Source organism: Oncorhynchus mykiss, chromosome 23 (assembly GCF_013265735.2).
Source record: "Oncorhynchus mykiss isolate Arlee chromosome 23, USDA_OmykA_1.1, whole genome shotgun sequence".
Lineage (NCBI taxonomy): Eukaryota > Metazoa > Chordata > Actinopteri > Salmoniformes > Salmonidae > Oncorhynchus > Oncorhynchus mykiss.
In genome coordinates this window covers 38,570,616-38,586,433 of record NC_048587.1, presented here as the reverse complement: position 1 = coordinate 38,586,433, position 15,818 = coordinate 38,570,616, and the positions used below count along the sequence as shown (strand labels likewise).

Below are 15,818 nucleotides of genomic sequence, written 5' to 3'. Positions count from 1 at the left end.
AAAAATGTCTCACCAACCAACAAGCACAGCACAGTATGAGCACAAATGTGGCAACTATTTATGCAAATGAGTGCATTCATATCCAAAAGAATTAGAATTAGAATGATAGTCAGGCAGGTATTGTGATTCCAGATGCCAGTGTTGCATGGATAATTTAGAACAATCAACTCCATCACCCAGCCTCACCAGCCTTTCATAGTATGCTTTTGAGACGTGCCAACGAAATACATTTTTAACTAAATTAACATGCAGGCCTATTCTTATTTCTGAAGGGCCCTGGTTCCAACAAAAAAAATGCATTGTTTCGCAGAGATATTAGTTGAAACACAAAACAGCTTGTCAGGAGGTGTCTGGGGACATCAGATAAGTGAAAGCTAGAATGAGGAGAGGAGATTATATCCAGAGGGGTAGGCTATGGCTTCAAAAGCTATCGTTCTCATAAATGCTCTATCGTGATCTTGTTAAAAGACCCACAAATCTAGCTAGCTAATAATGTATATTACTGTATATTTCAGACCAACCAATGACAGGTTCGTACGTCGTCTATTTCCCAGCATGCCTTGTGTCATAAAATTACACCCGCGGAAAGTCTCAAGATTGTAAGTATCGAACAGTGTTTTTTAAAGCCATACAGTTTTAGTACATGCTTTATAAAAGTAACTGGCTGGGTGACAGTACTGGATCTGTTTGATATTGTTGACACACTCAGTCGGAATATACTAGCTAAATTGCTTTGTTTAGCCAGAGTAGCTAGCCAACGTTGGCACTCATACCTTTTTGTCAAGTTGCTAAGTATCGTTATGGTACGATTTGCATTCACAATCTAGGAAGTTAGCTATTGTTAGCTACTTTGCTAGAAATCTTCGGACTCAAGGTTATGTGAATTTGCTAGCCGTCAAAGAAATACGTAAACGTTAATGTTACACCACAGACAGAATGAGTTGTATACATCTTTGGTTACACGTTCGAGTTCTTGGTTTGAAGATACTATTTGGGCATGACATTTAGAGTATGCTATCTGGGGGAGACTGAATTACATCTGTTTTTGATTAGAACATGCTAATATGACATTTAGAGTATGCTATCTGGGGGAGACTGAATTACATCTGTTTTTGATTAGAACATGCTAATATTATCGTGGAACTGAAAGCGTTTTAGCAACAAATCAAACTGTATGTCGCATGCGCCGAATACAACAAGTGTAGACCTTACCGTGAAGTCCTTAACCAACAGTGCAGAAGAGTTAAGAAAATATTTACCAAATAAACTACAGTAACATAACAATAACGAGGATATATAAAGGAGATACCGGTGTTGTGCCTCCCCCTGCCAGAATTTCCCTCCCCCCTTCTAATTTTCTTAATTTTGTGGCTAGAGTCAAATACTTTCTGTGGCACATATCAGAGTCAAATACTTAATATAGAACAAATTTCACGTCAGGGATAGGCAACCGAAATGAATAATGAATGTATGTGTGTTATATTAAACAGAGGGAGTAAAATGTTGGCAAGCAATAAATGGCTGAATTATTATCCTTACACTTTCAAAAATACAAGTCGAAGAAGACATGGGAGAGATGACGAATTTTGTCAAAGAGATTTATTTATAGACTAATACAGATCAGTAGCGGATTTAGGTACTGGCGACATGGGCGGGTGCTGAAGGTAGGGTTCGCCCAGGGCGCTATACAAGCTAGAACCGCCACTTACACATGAAACAAATAGCCAAACTGCAGACAAATTCTTTCCGTTACTAAGATGAGTGAGACATAGGCTAAACTGACAATGGAGTGAAGAGCAGAAATCTCAACTAGCAAGCAAGTGGCAGCAATGAAGAACGAGAAAGGGGGAGAATTCTGGCACAACACCGGTACAGAGTCAGTGTGCGGGGGTACAAATTAGCGGTAATTTGTACATGTCGGCAGGGGTGAAGTGACTATGTATAGATAATAAACAGCGAGTAGCAACAGTGTACAAAACAAATGGGGGGGGGGGGGGTCAATGGTCCGTTGGCAATTTGAGTAATTGTTCAGCAGTCTTATGGCTTGGGGGTAGGCTAGAAGCCAAATAAGTACAGACTCAGTCAGGGAGAGGTTGAAAATGTCAGGTGAAGACACTTGCCAGTTGGTCCGCGCATGCTTTGAGTACACGTCCTGGTAATCCATCTGGCCACGCGGCTTTGTGAATGTTGACCTGTTTAAAGGTCTTGCTCACATCGGCTATCGAGTGCGTTATCACACAGTCATCCAGAACAGCTGGTGCTCTCGTGCATGCGTTAGTGTTTCTTGCCTCGAAGCGATCATAAAAGGCATTTAGTTTGTCTGGTAGGCTCATGTCTGGGTTTCCCTTTGTAGTCCGTAATAGTTTTCAAGCCCTGTCACATCCGAGGAGCGTCAGAGCCGGTGTAGTAGGATTCAAACTTCATCCTGTATTGACGCTTTGCTTGTTTGATGGTTCGTCTGAGGGCATAGCAGGATTTCTTATAGGCGTCCGGATAAGTGTTCCGCTCCTTGAAAGTGGCAGCTCTAGCCTTTAGCTTGATGCGGATGTTGCCTGTAATCCATGGCTTCTGGTTGCGATATGTATGTACGGTCACTGTGGGGACAATGTCATCGATGCACTTATTGATTAAGCCGATGACTGAGGTGGTATTATACTCAATGCCATTGGATGAATCCCGGAACATATTCCAGTCTGTGCTAGCGAAACAGTCCTGTAGCGTAGCATCCGCGTCATCTTACCACTTCTGTATTGAGCGAGTATCTGGTACTTCCTGCTTTAGTTTTTGCTTGTAAGCAGGAATCTAGAGGATATAATTATGGTAATATTTGCCAAATATAGGGCTGGGGCTGGAGTGAAGGTGGTCTAGAGTTTTTTTTTCCCCCTTTTGTTGCACATGTGACATGCTGGTAAAACTGATTTAAGTTTGCCTGTGTTAAAGTCCCACTTCTGGGTGAGATTTCTCTTATTTGCTTATGGCCTTATAGAGTTTGAGTGCGGTCTTAGTGCCAGCATCGGTCTGTGGTGGTAAATTGATGGCTACGAATAATAAAGATGAGAACTCTCTTGGTAGATAGTGTGGTCTACAGTTTATCAAGATACTCTACCTCAGGCGAGCAATACCTCAAAACTTATTTAATATTAGACATTAATATTAGACATCGTGGCACCAGCTGTTATTGACAAAAAGACACACACGTCTTACCAGATGTAGCTTCTCTGTTCTGCTGGTGCATTGAAAATCCCTCCAGCTCTATCTTATTCGCGTCGTCATTCAGCCACGACTCGGTGAAACATAAGATGCTACAGTTCTTAATCTCCCTTTGCTAGGGTAATCGTAGGTCATCAGTTTTATTTTCCAATGATCGCATGTTAGCAAGTAGAATTGATGGTAGTGGGAGTTTACTTGCACGCCTACGGATTCTCAAAAGGCAGCCCGATCTGCGCCCTCTTTTCCTCCGTCATTACTTCATGTAAATGACGGGGATCTGTGCCTGTTCCCTGGAGAGCAGTATATCTTTCTTGTCGGACTCGTTAACTTCTTCTTATGGGCACCTGGCCAACATCCGGTGAAATTGTAGAGCGCGAAATTCAAACTACATAATTATACATATTTAACTTAAATAAAATCACAAGTGTAATACATCAAAATAAAGCTTAACTTCTTGTTAATCCAGCCGCTGTCAGATTTCAAAAAGGCTTTACGGCAAAAGCACACCATGCGATTATCTGAAGACAGCTCCCCGCATACAAAACCATGAAAAACATATTTTAACCTCTTTATCCTACCCCCTCCTTTTTCGAACATTCTGTTAAAAATCGCGTAACATTTCAGCGTCCTGCTACTCATGCCAGGAATATAGTATATGCATATGATTAGTATGTGTGGATAGAAAACACTCTGAAGTTTCTAAAACTGGTTAAATCACGGCTGTGACTATAACAGAGCGTGTGTTTCATCGAAAAGCGCAAGAAAAACTGGTCACTGAAATCTTAAAGTATCCATGCGCCCCTTTCATGGATTATTTAAAGGAAACCAAATTTAATATGGACCCGGATGCAATTCCTACAGCTTCCACACGATGTCGCCAAAAACGTAATTTTCATTGACAAAAATCCTTTGAGACATTACAAATAGATCCTTGATTCCATCCAGCCTACCTCAATCGATTTTGGAAGATTGAAAAATGGACACTGTTTTCTTTTGTAGCTGCTATTGAATACAGATCGCCCAGTGATCAATTTGATCGCTTATTAACGTTTACAAATACCTAAAGTTGGGTTATAAAAGTAGGTTGAAGTGTTTTGTAAAAGAATATAGGCAACTTATATAATTTTTAAACATGACGTTGCGTGTTGGAAGAGAGCTTTTTTCGTGATGCAGACAGGCTATACAAATTGATATTTTGGGCATTCATGGACGGATTTAATCGGGAAAAAGACCAATTTGTGATGTTTATGGGGACATATAGGAGTGCCAACAAAGAATATCATCAAAGGTAATGAATGTTTTATATTTTATTTCTGCGTTTTTGTGTAATTCTTTTGTTTACGTCGCCTTCAGGCATTTTGGGGTGTTGCATGCTATCAGATAATAGCTTCTCATGTTTCGCCGAAAAGCATTTTAAAAATCTGACTTGTTGACTAGATTCACAACGAGTGTAGCTTTAATTCAATACCCTGTATGTGTGTTTTAATGAACGTTTGAGTTTTAACGAGTACATTTAGCATTTAGCGTAGCGCATTTGCATTTCCAGGTGCCTACTTGAGACGTCTGCGTCTCAAGTAGGAGCAAGAAGTTAACCAGGCAGGTGTGACACGAAAGTCAGAAATACCTTTTGATCTTCCGTTGGCATTCCAAAAAGTCCCAGTTACATCACAAATGGTCCTTTTGTTCGATAATGTCCTTCTTTATAGCCATAAAAAGTTTAGCTGGCGCTCTTCAGTCAATAATCCACCTATTTTCCCTCCATCAAAATGCATACAAAATTAATCCCAAACGTTACTAATAAACTTTTCCAAACAAGTCAAAAAACGTTTATAATCACACCTTAGGTCCCCTAATACGTAAATAAACAATCAAATTCAAGACGGAGAATCGTTATTGTCTTTACCGGAGAAAAATACCAATGAACGCGCTCACATTCACACGCTTGGAAACACTACAGCCAAAATGGGAGCCACCTAGAAAAACATACATTTCTGGCTCATTTTAAAAAAAAAACAGCCTGAAACTCTTTCTTTCTAAAGACTGTTGACATCTAGTGGAAGCCCTAGGAACTGCAAGCTGGGAGGACTCACTTTATAATTAAAGTGACAGCCATTGAAAATAGTGGAAGGCTGAAATTGTTTTTTGGGGGGATGGTTTGTCCTCGGGGTTTCACCTGCCATATCAGTTCTGTTATACTCAGACATTATTTTCACAGTTTTAGAAACGTCAGAGTGTTTTCTATCCAAATCTATCCAATTATATGCATATCCTAGCTTCTGGGCCTGAGTAACATGCAGTTTACTTTGGGCACGCTTTTCATCCAGATGTGAAAATACTGCCCCCTACCCAAGAGAGGTTAAAGGTTCATCATGAGTAATCCCAGTTCTGATGTCCAGAAGTTATTTTCAGTCATAAGAGACGGTAGCAGCAACATTATGTACAAAATATGTTACAAACAACGCAAAAAAATGAACAAAATAGCACAAACATAGCACAAACATGAAGTCTTGTTAAAATATCTTCGTATACACCCCCAGGAAGAATAACACTTTTTTTTTTTCTCAGAAATTCATAGAACGTTTGGAAATATAGTAAGGCATTTGTGAAAATTCGATTGTAATATAGTGGGAAGGCGGCAATGCGTTTGGACGTTTTAATATACACTGCAGTAAATAAAAACATCTGTCTTGTCCAGGACCTGAGTCAACACAGACAGATGTGCCATAGCCAATCAGAGCTACAGTAAGCCGATATAAAAATAAGCCATTTTCCACACGGGCCTGCCATAAATTCACTTTGAAATTGACTGTGTTTTTACAGGCATTAGCAACAGCGTGACTTTAGATCATTAGAAAACGTTTGCCCTAAGCAACAAAATACAATTCTTGGTGACAGGGGGCAGTATTTTCACGTCCGGATGAAATGCATGCCCAAATTCAACTGCCTGCTACTCATCCCCAGAAGATAAGATATGCATATTATCAGTAGATTTGGATAGAAAACACCCTGACGTTTCTAAAACTGTTTGAATCATGTCTGTGAGTATAACATAACTTATTTAGCAGGCGAAACCCCGAGGACAAACATTCAGATACTTTTTTTTGAGGTCACTCTCTTTTCAATGGGTTTTCATTGGGAATCCAGATTTCTAAGGGACCTTCTTGCAGTTCCTATCACTTCCACTGGATGTCAACAGTCTTTAGAAATTGGTTGAGGTTTTTCCTTTGTGTAATGAAGAAGTACGACCCTCTTGAACGAGGGTCACTTGAAGTGTACTGTTAAATAGAGACGGGTGACCAGAAAGCTAGCTACAGTTTGTTTTCCTCCTGTATTGAACACAGACGATCCCGTCTTCAATTGTATCGATTATTTACGTAAAAAAATACCTAAAGTTGTATTACAAAAGTAGTTTGAAATGTTTTGGCAAAGTTTACAGGTAACTTTTGAGATATTTTGTAGTCACTTTTTGCAAGTTGGAACCGGTGTTTTTCTGGATCAAACTCGCCAAATAAATTGACATTTTGGATATATATCGACGGAATTAATCGAACAAAAGGACCATTTGTGATGTTTATGGGACATATTGGAGTGCCAACAAAAGAAGCTTGTCAAAGGTAAGGCATGAATTATATTTTTATTTCTGCGTTTTGTGTCGCGCCTGCAGGGTTGAAATATGGTTTCTCTCTTTGTTTACGGAGGTGCTATCCTCAGATAATTGCATCGTTTGCTTTCGCCGAAAAGCCCTTTTGAAATCTGACATGTTGGCTGGATTCACAACAAGTGTAGCTTTAATTTGCTATCTTGCATGTGTGATTTAATGAAAGTTAGATTTTTCTTGTAATTTATTTGAATTTGGCGCTCTGCATTTTCCCTGGCTTTTGGCCAGGTGGGACGCTAGTGATCCACATATCCCAGAGAGGTTAATGGATTTCTACAAATGTAAATACCACGGGAGTCTTCTTACATTTTGGGAACTTCAGTCCTATTGACCAAAACAACCATGAAAAGGTAGACTCTCTCCCTCAGTTGCCTATGCACATCAACAAGATCAACGACTAATGCTAGCCAGAGTGAGATGAGCTAAAAATCAAATTGGGCAACATTAGAAAAACCCTCAACTTTTTCAGCTAGATAATAGTAGCCTGCTCGTCCTTCTGCAGTTTGCCTGCCAATACATGCTTGTCTCAACCCACGTTGTGACAACTGAATGGGAACTTGCCTGCCTACCTGCCCATTTGATCAATGCCAAATACATTTGATTGATAACTAGGAGATACACTAACTGTGGATAACAAGTTCAGCCTAGCTAGCAAAGCGATTCACATTTCTTGCTAGCTAACAAAATGACACCTGCATCTCTAGCTGTAGCCACCCAAAAATTATATGAGGGGGGAAAATTAAGACACTCTCACCCACTCCTCCAATGACATGACATCCTCCTAGCAGCTAGCTAGCTAACTTGAGTCTGGGTTTTTAGCTTGCTTAATAAATATCTAGCTACATAAATAGATTCGCTAGCACAGGGGTGTCAAACTCGATCAGCACACGGGCCATATTAAAAATCACAACGACTTTGCGGGGGACCCAAACTGGCCATTGTTTTATTAGAAAAAATATGTCCCTTTATAATGCCCACAATATTTGTCCAGTCTTTGCTGCTTTGCTTGCAGATGTGCATAATATGCTGCTAGTAACCGGAAAGTTCCAAGTTCAAACCCCCGAGCTGACAAGGTACAAATCTATCGTTCTGCCCCTGAACAGGCAGTTAACCCACTGTTCCTAGGCTGTCATTGAAAATAAGAATTTGTTCTTAACTGACTTGCCTAGTTAAATAAAGGTAAAATTAAAAAGGTACAATTTAAAATAAAATAAAAGTATTTAATTACTTAAAATAACAAAAAAGGTAGCTTTAGGTTGTTGTAACAGGACAGATTTGATTTATTTTTGTCCAAAAGCTCAAGTCACTTGTCCAAAAATAAAAAATGGTCTGTAACACAATGGCCAAAAAGGTGAATGAAAAGTTATGCAAATAACAACTTCACAAAATAACCATTATTATAACTGGTATTGACAATAGAAGGCACCCTTATCAACGGGCTGGTCATTTGCGGTTATACACAAGTGCTGTGTGAAGTTATTTTAGGACATCGGACATAACAATGATGCATTAATGAATGCTAAATGGTTAACTAGCGAGATAACAACCAGCCAAGCGTTCATAATAAAAATGTGTTCATAATAAAAACAGCCAAGCGACACAATGTTTTGGATTGGCACACATGCAGGTGATACACATACCATTACCTTTCCAGGATTTTCATTGCTTTAACTGGGCAAAAAACTCCATCAATTATCATCAAAAAATTTGCAAGTGACTCAATGGAAATTATCAGCAAATGTGGCTTGCTTTGATCTCAAACTCAACTCGCGACTGCATGATTGAAAGACTGCTCGTACCTGTCAATGCAGGCCTACAATAATGAAACTCTCATGGGCTCTGCAGAAATTGAGAGGACAGTGAGCAAAACATTGCATCCGGATCAGCCCAATTGTTTGATTTTGTGTACATAATTATTTTTTTCCTTACAACTTAAATCTATAATTCCCTTGCCCAACAATTTTCATGTCGAGCCCTGTGTAACATTTTTTTCATTTTTTTTGTACTGCATGGATTACCGGTGCGATTGAATGCAGCATTGCTGTTTGGTGCATTCAAAATGTATTGTCGTTGAGTGGCCAGCCAAGTAGGCTTGGGCAGAGTACTGGGGTATTTTGAAATAGCCATGGGATGGTTTTTCTATATCGTTGAAACAATTAAAAAAAAACATTTTTCCTTACATTTGGATATTTAACAATTTAAGTAAATACCTGCAGTCAAATTGTGCAATACGTTAGGAGATAAAACAGATTACATTTTTCACTTCACCGGTCATATTATTTTACAGTATGAAGCTTACCATAGTTTTCCAGAACAGTTGAGCCAGTCAAGTGTTTTTGTCAATAGCACAATGGAGAAAGCGGGAGCAGGTGAGTCCAGCTATGTATTGATTGGTTGCGTTTTACATTGAAAGTCGTGTTTTTTGTGAGTGATCATGTATATATAGAGTGGGGCAAAAAAGTATTTAGTCAGCCACCAATTGTGCAAGTTCTCCCACTTAAAAAGATGAGAGGCCTGTAATTTTCATCATAGGTACACTTCAATTATGACAGACAAAATGAGAAAAATTTGACAAAGCATGACAATGATCCTAAACACACCGCCCGGGCAACGAAGGGGTGGATTTTTAATGAATTTATTTGCAAATTATGGTGGAAAACAAGTATTTGGTCACCTACAAACAAGCAAGATTTCTGGCTCTCACAGACCTGTAACTTCTTCTTTAAGAGGCTCCTCTGTCCTCCACTCGTTACCTGTATTAATGGTACCTGTTTGAACTTGTTATCAGTATAAAAGACACCTGTCCACAACCTCAAACAGTCACACTCCAAACTCCACTATGGCCAAGACCAAAGAGCTGTCAAAGGACACCAGAAACAAAATTGTAGACCTGCACCAGGCTGGGAAGACTGAATCTGCAATAGGTAAGCAGCTTGGTTTGAAGAAATCAACTGTGGGAGCAATTATTAGGAAATGGAAGACATACAAGACCACTGATAATCTCCCTCGATCTGGAGCTCCATGCAAGATCTCACCCCGTGGGGTCAAAATGATCACAAGAACGGTGAGCAAAAATCCCATAACCACACGGGGGGGACCTAGTGAATGACCTGCAGAGAGCTGGGACCAAAGTAACAAAGCCTACCATCAGTAACACACTATGCCGCCAGGGACTTAAATCCTGCAGTGCCAGACGTACTGGCTTAAGCAGGGGGACACATGTCCAGGCCCGTCTGAAGTTTGCTAGAGAGAATTTGGGTGATCCAGAAGAAGATTGGGAGAATGTCATATGGTCAGATGAAACCAAAATATAACTTTTTGGTAAAAACTCAACTCGTTGTGTTTGGAGGACAAAGAATGCTGAGTTGCATCCAAAGAACACCATACCTACTGTGAAGCGTGGGGGTGGAAACATCATGCTTTGGGGCTGTTTTTCTGCAAAGGGACCAGGACGACTGATCCGTGTAAAGGAAAGAATGAATGAATGGGGCCACGTATCGTGAGATTTTGAGTGAAAACCTCCTTCCATCAGCAAGGGCATTGAAGATGAAACGTGGCTGGGTCTTTCAGCATGACAATGATCCCAAACACACCGCCCGGGGAACAAAGGACTGGCTTCGTAAGAAGCATTTCAAGGTCCTGGAGTGGCCTAGCCAGTCTCCAGATCTCAACCCCATAGAAAATCTTTGGAGGGAGTTGAAAGTCTGTGTTGCCCAGCAACAGCCCCAAAACATCACTGCTCTAGAGGAGATCTGCATGGAGGAATGGGCCAAAATACCAGCAACAGTGTGTGAAAACCTTGTGAAGACTTACAGAAAACGTTTGACCTCTGTCATTGCCAACAAAGGGTATATAACAAAGTATTGAGAAACTTTTGTTATTGACCAAATACTTATTTTCCACCATAATTTGCAAATAAATTCATAAAAATCCTACAATGTGATTTTCTGGATTTTTTTTCTTCTCATTTTGTCTATCATAGTTGAAGTGTACCAATGGTGAAAATTACAGGCCTCTCATCTTTTTAAGTGGGAGAACTTGCACAATTGGTGGCTGACTAAATACTTTTTTGCCCCACTGTAGTTGTCCTTCACAGAAAATACATTAGTGCAACACATTCGGCAGAAAATAGCTTCATTGTCATCAGATGACAACAGAAGTGCAACAGTATTTGACTGTCAGCCACACAAGTAAATGAGCTTACAATGAAAAAGCAAGAAGTTTTTTTGCAAAAAACCTAGGCATGGCCATCATATTTCTAATGTTTATCATAGCAATAATGTGAACAGCTACATTTCCTGTTTTTCTTAAAGTTTATCTTGCATTTCAGGATGGAGAAAAGTCATGGTGGAAAAAGTACCCAATTGTCATACTTGAGTAATTTTCTATTAACATATCTTTACTTTCACTCAAGTAAAAGTGAGTCACCCAGTAAAATACTACTTAAGTATCAAAAGTAAATGTAATTGCTCAAATATACTTACAGTTGAAGTCGGAAGTTTATATACACCTTAGCCAAATACATTTAAATTCAGTTTTTCCCAATTCCTGACATTTAATCCTAGTAAAAATTCCCTGTCTTAGGTATGTTAGGATCACCACTTTATTTTAAGAATGTGAAATGTCAGAATAATAGTAGAGAGTGATTTATTTCCGCTTTTATTTCTTTCATCACATTCCCAGTGGGTCAGAAAGGTACATACACTCAATTAGTATTTGATAGCATTGCCTTTAAGTTGATTAACTTGGGTCAAACGTTTTGGGTAGCCTTCCTCAAACGTTCCCACAATAAGTTGGGTGAATTTTGACCCATTCCTCCTGACAAAGCTGGTGTAACTGAGTCAGGTTTGTAGGCCTCCTTGTTCGCACACGCTTTTTCAGCTCTGCCCACAAATTTTCTATAGGATTGAGGTCATGGCTTTGTGATTGCCACTCCAAAACCTTGACTTTGTTGTCCTCAAGCCATTTTGCCACAACTTTGGAAGTGTGCTTGGTGTCATTGTCCATTTGGAAGACCCATTTGCAACCAAGCTTTAACAAAAATTAGTTTTTCAAAGGAAAGGAAAGTAGACAGTGAATGTAGGGTGTTCCAGCAAGAGTGGGCATCGAACAATTTCTTTGAGGTATCAGGGAAAGCTGTGTGCAAAGAGAGCATCGCTGTCTTGAAGATTACCATTTGTCCCAACACTTCCAAACGAAGCATGCAGAGAAATATAGGAATATGTCTTCTGAGCAGAGGGCAAGTGCATCGAAAGTGTTGCTTTCTCAGTTGCAAAAGCAGCAAGGACTTTTCACAACTGCATTCAGCAAACGATGGAATTGCGAGAGCCAGCTATGTACTGTCGCACAAAATTGCTCAACATAGCAAGCCTTTCGCTGAGGGCAAATTCATTAAAGAATGTTTAATTGACTCTGCAGCAATACTTTGCCCCGACAAGAAAGAGCTGTTTGAAAATGTTTCCCTGTCAAGACGAACAGTGACACGGCGTGTTGAGGACATCGACCCACACCATTTAAAAAAAAAAAAAATTATCTTTGTTTAACTAGGCAAGTCAATTAAGAACAAATTCTTATTTTCAATGACGGCCTAGGAACAGTGGGTTAACTGCCTGTTTTTACCTTGTCAGCTCGGGGATTTGAACTTGCAACCTTACGGTTACTAGTCCAACGCTCTAACCACTAGGCTACTCTGCCACCATGACTGACCCACCGCCAAACCGGTCATGCTGGAGGATGTTGCAGGCAGCAGAACGTTCTCCACGGCGTCTCCAGACTCTGTCACGTCTATCACGTGCTCAGTGTGAACCTGCTTTCATCTGTGAAGAGCACAGGGCGCCAGTGGCGAATGTGCCAATCTTGGTGTTCTCTGGCAAATGCCAAATGTCCTGCACGGTGTTGGGCTGTAAGCACAACCCCCACCTGTGGACGTTGGGCCCTCATACCACCCTCATGGAGTCTGTTTCTGACCGTTTGAGCAGACACATGCACATTTTGTGGCCTGCTGGAGGTCATTTTGCAGGGCTCTGGCAGTGCTCCTCCTTGCACAAAGGCGGAGGTAGCGGTCCTGCTGCTGGGTTGTTGCCCTCCTACGGCCTCCACGTCTCCTGATGTACTGGCCTGTCTCCTGGTAGCGCCTCCATGCTCTGGACACTACGCTGACAGACACAGCAAACCTTCTTGCCACATCTCGCATTGATGTGCCATCCTGGATGAGCTGCACTTCCTGAGCCACTTGTGTGGGTTGTAGACTCCGTCTCATGCTACCACTAGAGTGAAAGCACCGCCAGCATTCAAAAGTGACCAAAACATCAGCCAGGAAGCATAGGAACTGAGAAGTGGTCTGTGGTTATCACCTGCAGAACCACTCCTTTATTGGGGGTGTCTTGCTAATTTCATAGAATTTCCCCCTGATGTCTTTTCCATTTGCACAACAGCATGTGAAATGTATTTTCAATCAGTGTTGCTTCCTAAGTGGACAGTTTGATTTCACAGAAGTGTGATTGACTTGGAGTTACATTGTGTTGTTTGTTCCCTTTATTTTTTTGAGCAGTTTAGGCACAGATCATCTCTTACGGATTCCCACCTCTCAGCTATCCCGCGCATAGCGACGTCAGAAACTACCGACTCCACTGCTCTAGTCAATGCCCATCAGAGACGTCACTGATTTGAGTAGTTTAAATGTAATGTTGAGCTCTCTTGTTTTGTGCATACCCATTAACAATAGTTCTGTCCGTGTACTTTTCCCTCCATGTAGTTCATTGCATGTTTAATAATGAAAATACCTAACAAAAGGAGAACATGGATGTGGGTTATTTCTGCACCTTCCCAATTATACCATAGATCTGTGTATAATGACGAGATGCTCATGTCTGCGCACTAACAATGAGTCGTTCCCACACTACGTCAGATTTAGTATTTTACAATTATGACATATCACATTGTGCAATGTTACCAAATCATGATCTTGATATCAACCTGTACGATTTGCTTCAGTTTTGTCGTCATAGCCTCGCATGCCAATCACAGAATATGTCAGCCGACGTAAGCTATGTCAACTGCAGCGGTGTATGTTCCATCAAAGCAGCGCAAGCCTCACTCTATGCATATCCGCGAGTGAAGTGAGTTTGAAAATGCTGGAAGTATGCGTCTTAGAAATAGTTTTCACATGCATGCTTCATATGCCTGAACTCAGAAAGAAATGGTCACTGTGGAAGAACATTTTATTTTGATTTGCCGATTTTGTGACTTTACAAAATCCCGTTAGGTAGCCTAATTTTAAGACGTCATGTAGTAGGCTGAACAAGATAATTAGGGCCGTGTTCCTATTGGTCAGTCACCGGGATCGGCTCATAACACCAACCACACTAGGGCATACACGATAAAGGCTTGACATTTCTGATGTTGCCAGAACTTTGTCGGAGCCTACGACCACACGTGTAGCTGTACTTAATTGGCAGACCTAGACCCTGTCACACTGAACAAGCCAAGTCATCCGACAACCATTTACTACCTAAGCGTTTGGGACGGCAAAATCATAGCCGGCGGGCCTTATAGCTGAGAACCTTTGGGATAAAACAGCATGACTTGTTAATAATGCCTTAGATTCTGGAGAGCAAGCTAGCTATGAGTTTCAGTTTGCATGTAGGTGTAGCCTTAACATTACATGTCATCAGATGGTTTGTTGCTTGCCAGAAGCACGTCCCCCACAGCATTTTGCACTTTCCTTCCCTAAATTTAACTTGGTTACTTATTTTTCTCTGATTGTAGGGAAATCCTTCAGTAAGAGATTCAAATGACCTCAAACAGTAGGCCTAACTGTGCTGCTATTCTAAAAGGTAAATTATGTGTACACCTTTCATGCTTTGAATAGCTTGCCTAACTAGCTATATGTGAATTAAGTATGGGGGTTTGATCTTTCCTCTAGATGTTGTTGCCTACGTTGACGTGTGGTCATCAAGTAAAACAGAGAATTACTCTAAACCATTCATCCAGCAGCTGCAGGATATGGGAGTTGAGGTGTGTTACCCTTTTATAGCTACACTGCTAACTAACTACACAGAAGTTTGTTTTTACTATGTGCCGTTTCACATTGTGATTTTCCCTGTATAATTCCAGGTATCAAAAACCTTCAATAAACAAGTCACCCACGTAGTCTTTAAAAATGGCCATCAAGCCACCTGGAATAAAGCCAAGAAGACTGGTGTGAAACTTGTGTCTGTCCTTTGGGTGGCCAGGTAAACCTCAAGCTTAATTTCTGTGTATATTCTTTATTTTCTTTAAAGTGCATGATCACAGCAATGGCAACAATGTATCTTCAATATACTTTGGTCTGGTGATGACAAGTTAGTGATATGGCCAATTTTTTTTGCAATTTTTGCAATTATTACACCAGCCACAAGGTGTCACTGACTGACAAATAAAATAGTTGGGCGCTCTGTTATCTTATCACTCATGTTGTTTTTGTTTATTAATGCAGATGTAAAGATGATGGTGAACATGTTAATGAAGAGTTGTGTCCGGCATTAAATGATGAAGTTAATCCAGCACTCAAGAAAAGGGTGGTAAGCAAATGTACAATTCTTTGCTAGGTTAAAATAATTACTGTACATAACTTTTCTTTGATCACTGTCAACTACTTGGCTGTCTGGAGTTAAACTATATTTATTTTATTTCTTAAAAATTGTAATAGTTGAGCAAGGACTTTTTGCCAAAGAACATGAATAATTTGTCTATTGGTTTAATAAGTGTGTTTATTGAAAGGGTCTTAAGTATTTTTATGAGATTCATCCAAATACAAAATAATATTATATATTTTCTTTCATACAGCATCGTTGTATGCAGCCAAGAGACACCCCTCAGAGGACCCCTGAGAATGACAGGCGCTTGAAAAAAAAACTGGACAAGATGATCAAAGACCTAGTGCCAAAATCACCTCTTAGTAAGAAATCTC

General features: G+C 40.3%; 1 protein-coding gene across 5 annotated transcripts in view; it reads left to right on the top strand.

Annotated features, from left to right (window-relative positions):
• The first annotated feature begins 507 nt into the window (after positions 1 to 507).
• Positions 508 to 15,818, top strand: part of mcph1 (microcephalin 1) — a 49,793-nt gene continuing 34,482 nt past the window's right edge. For 2 of the 5 annotated variants that reach the window (XM_021580960.2, XM_036960423.1), the window contains exons 1-6: positions 516 to 599; positions 14,636 to 14,703; positions 14,793 to 14,884; positions 14,984 to 15,102; positions 15,345 to 15,429; positions 15,695 to 15,806. In XM_021580960.2, coding sequence (XP_021436635.1) covers positions 14,661 to 14,703; positions 14,793 to 14,884; positions 14,984 to 15,102; positions 15,345 to 15,429; positions 15,695 to 15,806 — 451 coding nt within the window. In that variant the 5' untranslated portion in view covers positions 516 to 599; positions 14,636 to 14,660. Of the gene's footprint in view, positions 600 to 629; positions 804 to 14,271; positions 14,510 to 14,635; positions 14,704 to 14,792; positions 14,885 to 14,983; positions 15,103 to 15,344; positions 15,430 to 15,694; positions 15,807 to 15,818 lie in introns of those variants that run through there. The other 3 variants (XM_021580958.2, XM_036960422.1, XM_021580959.2) reach the window with 3 other exon arrangements.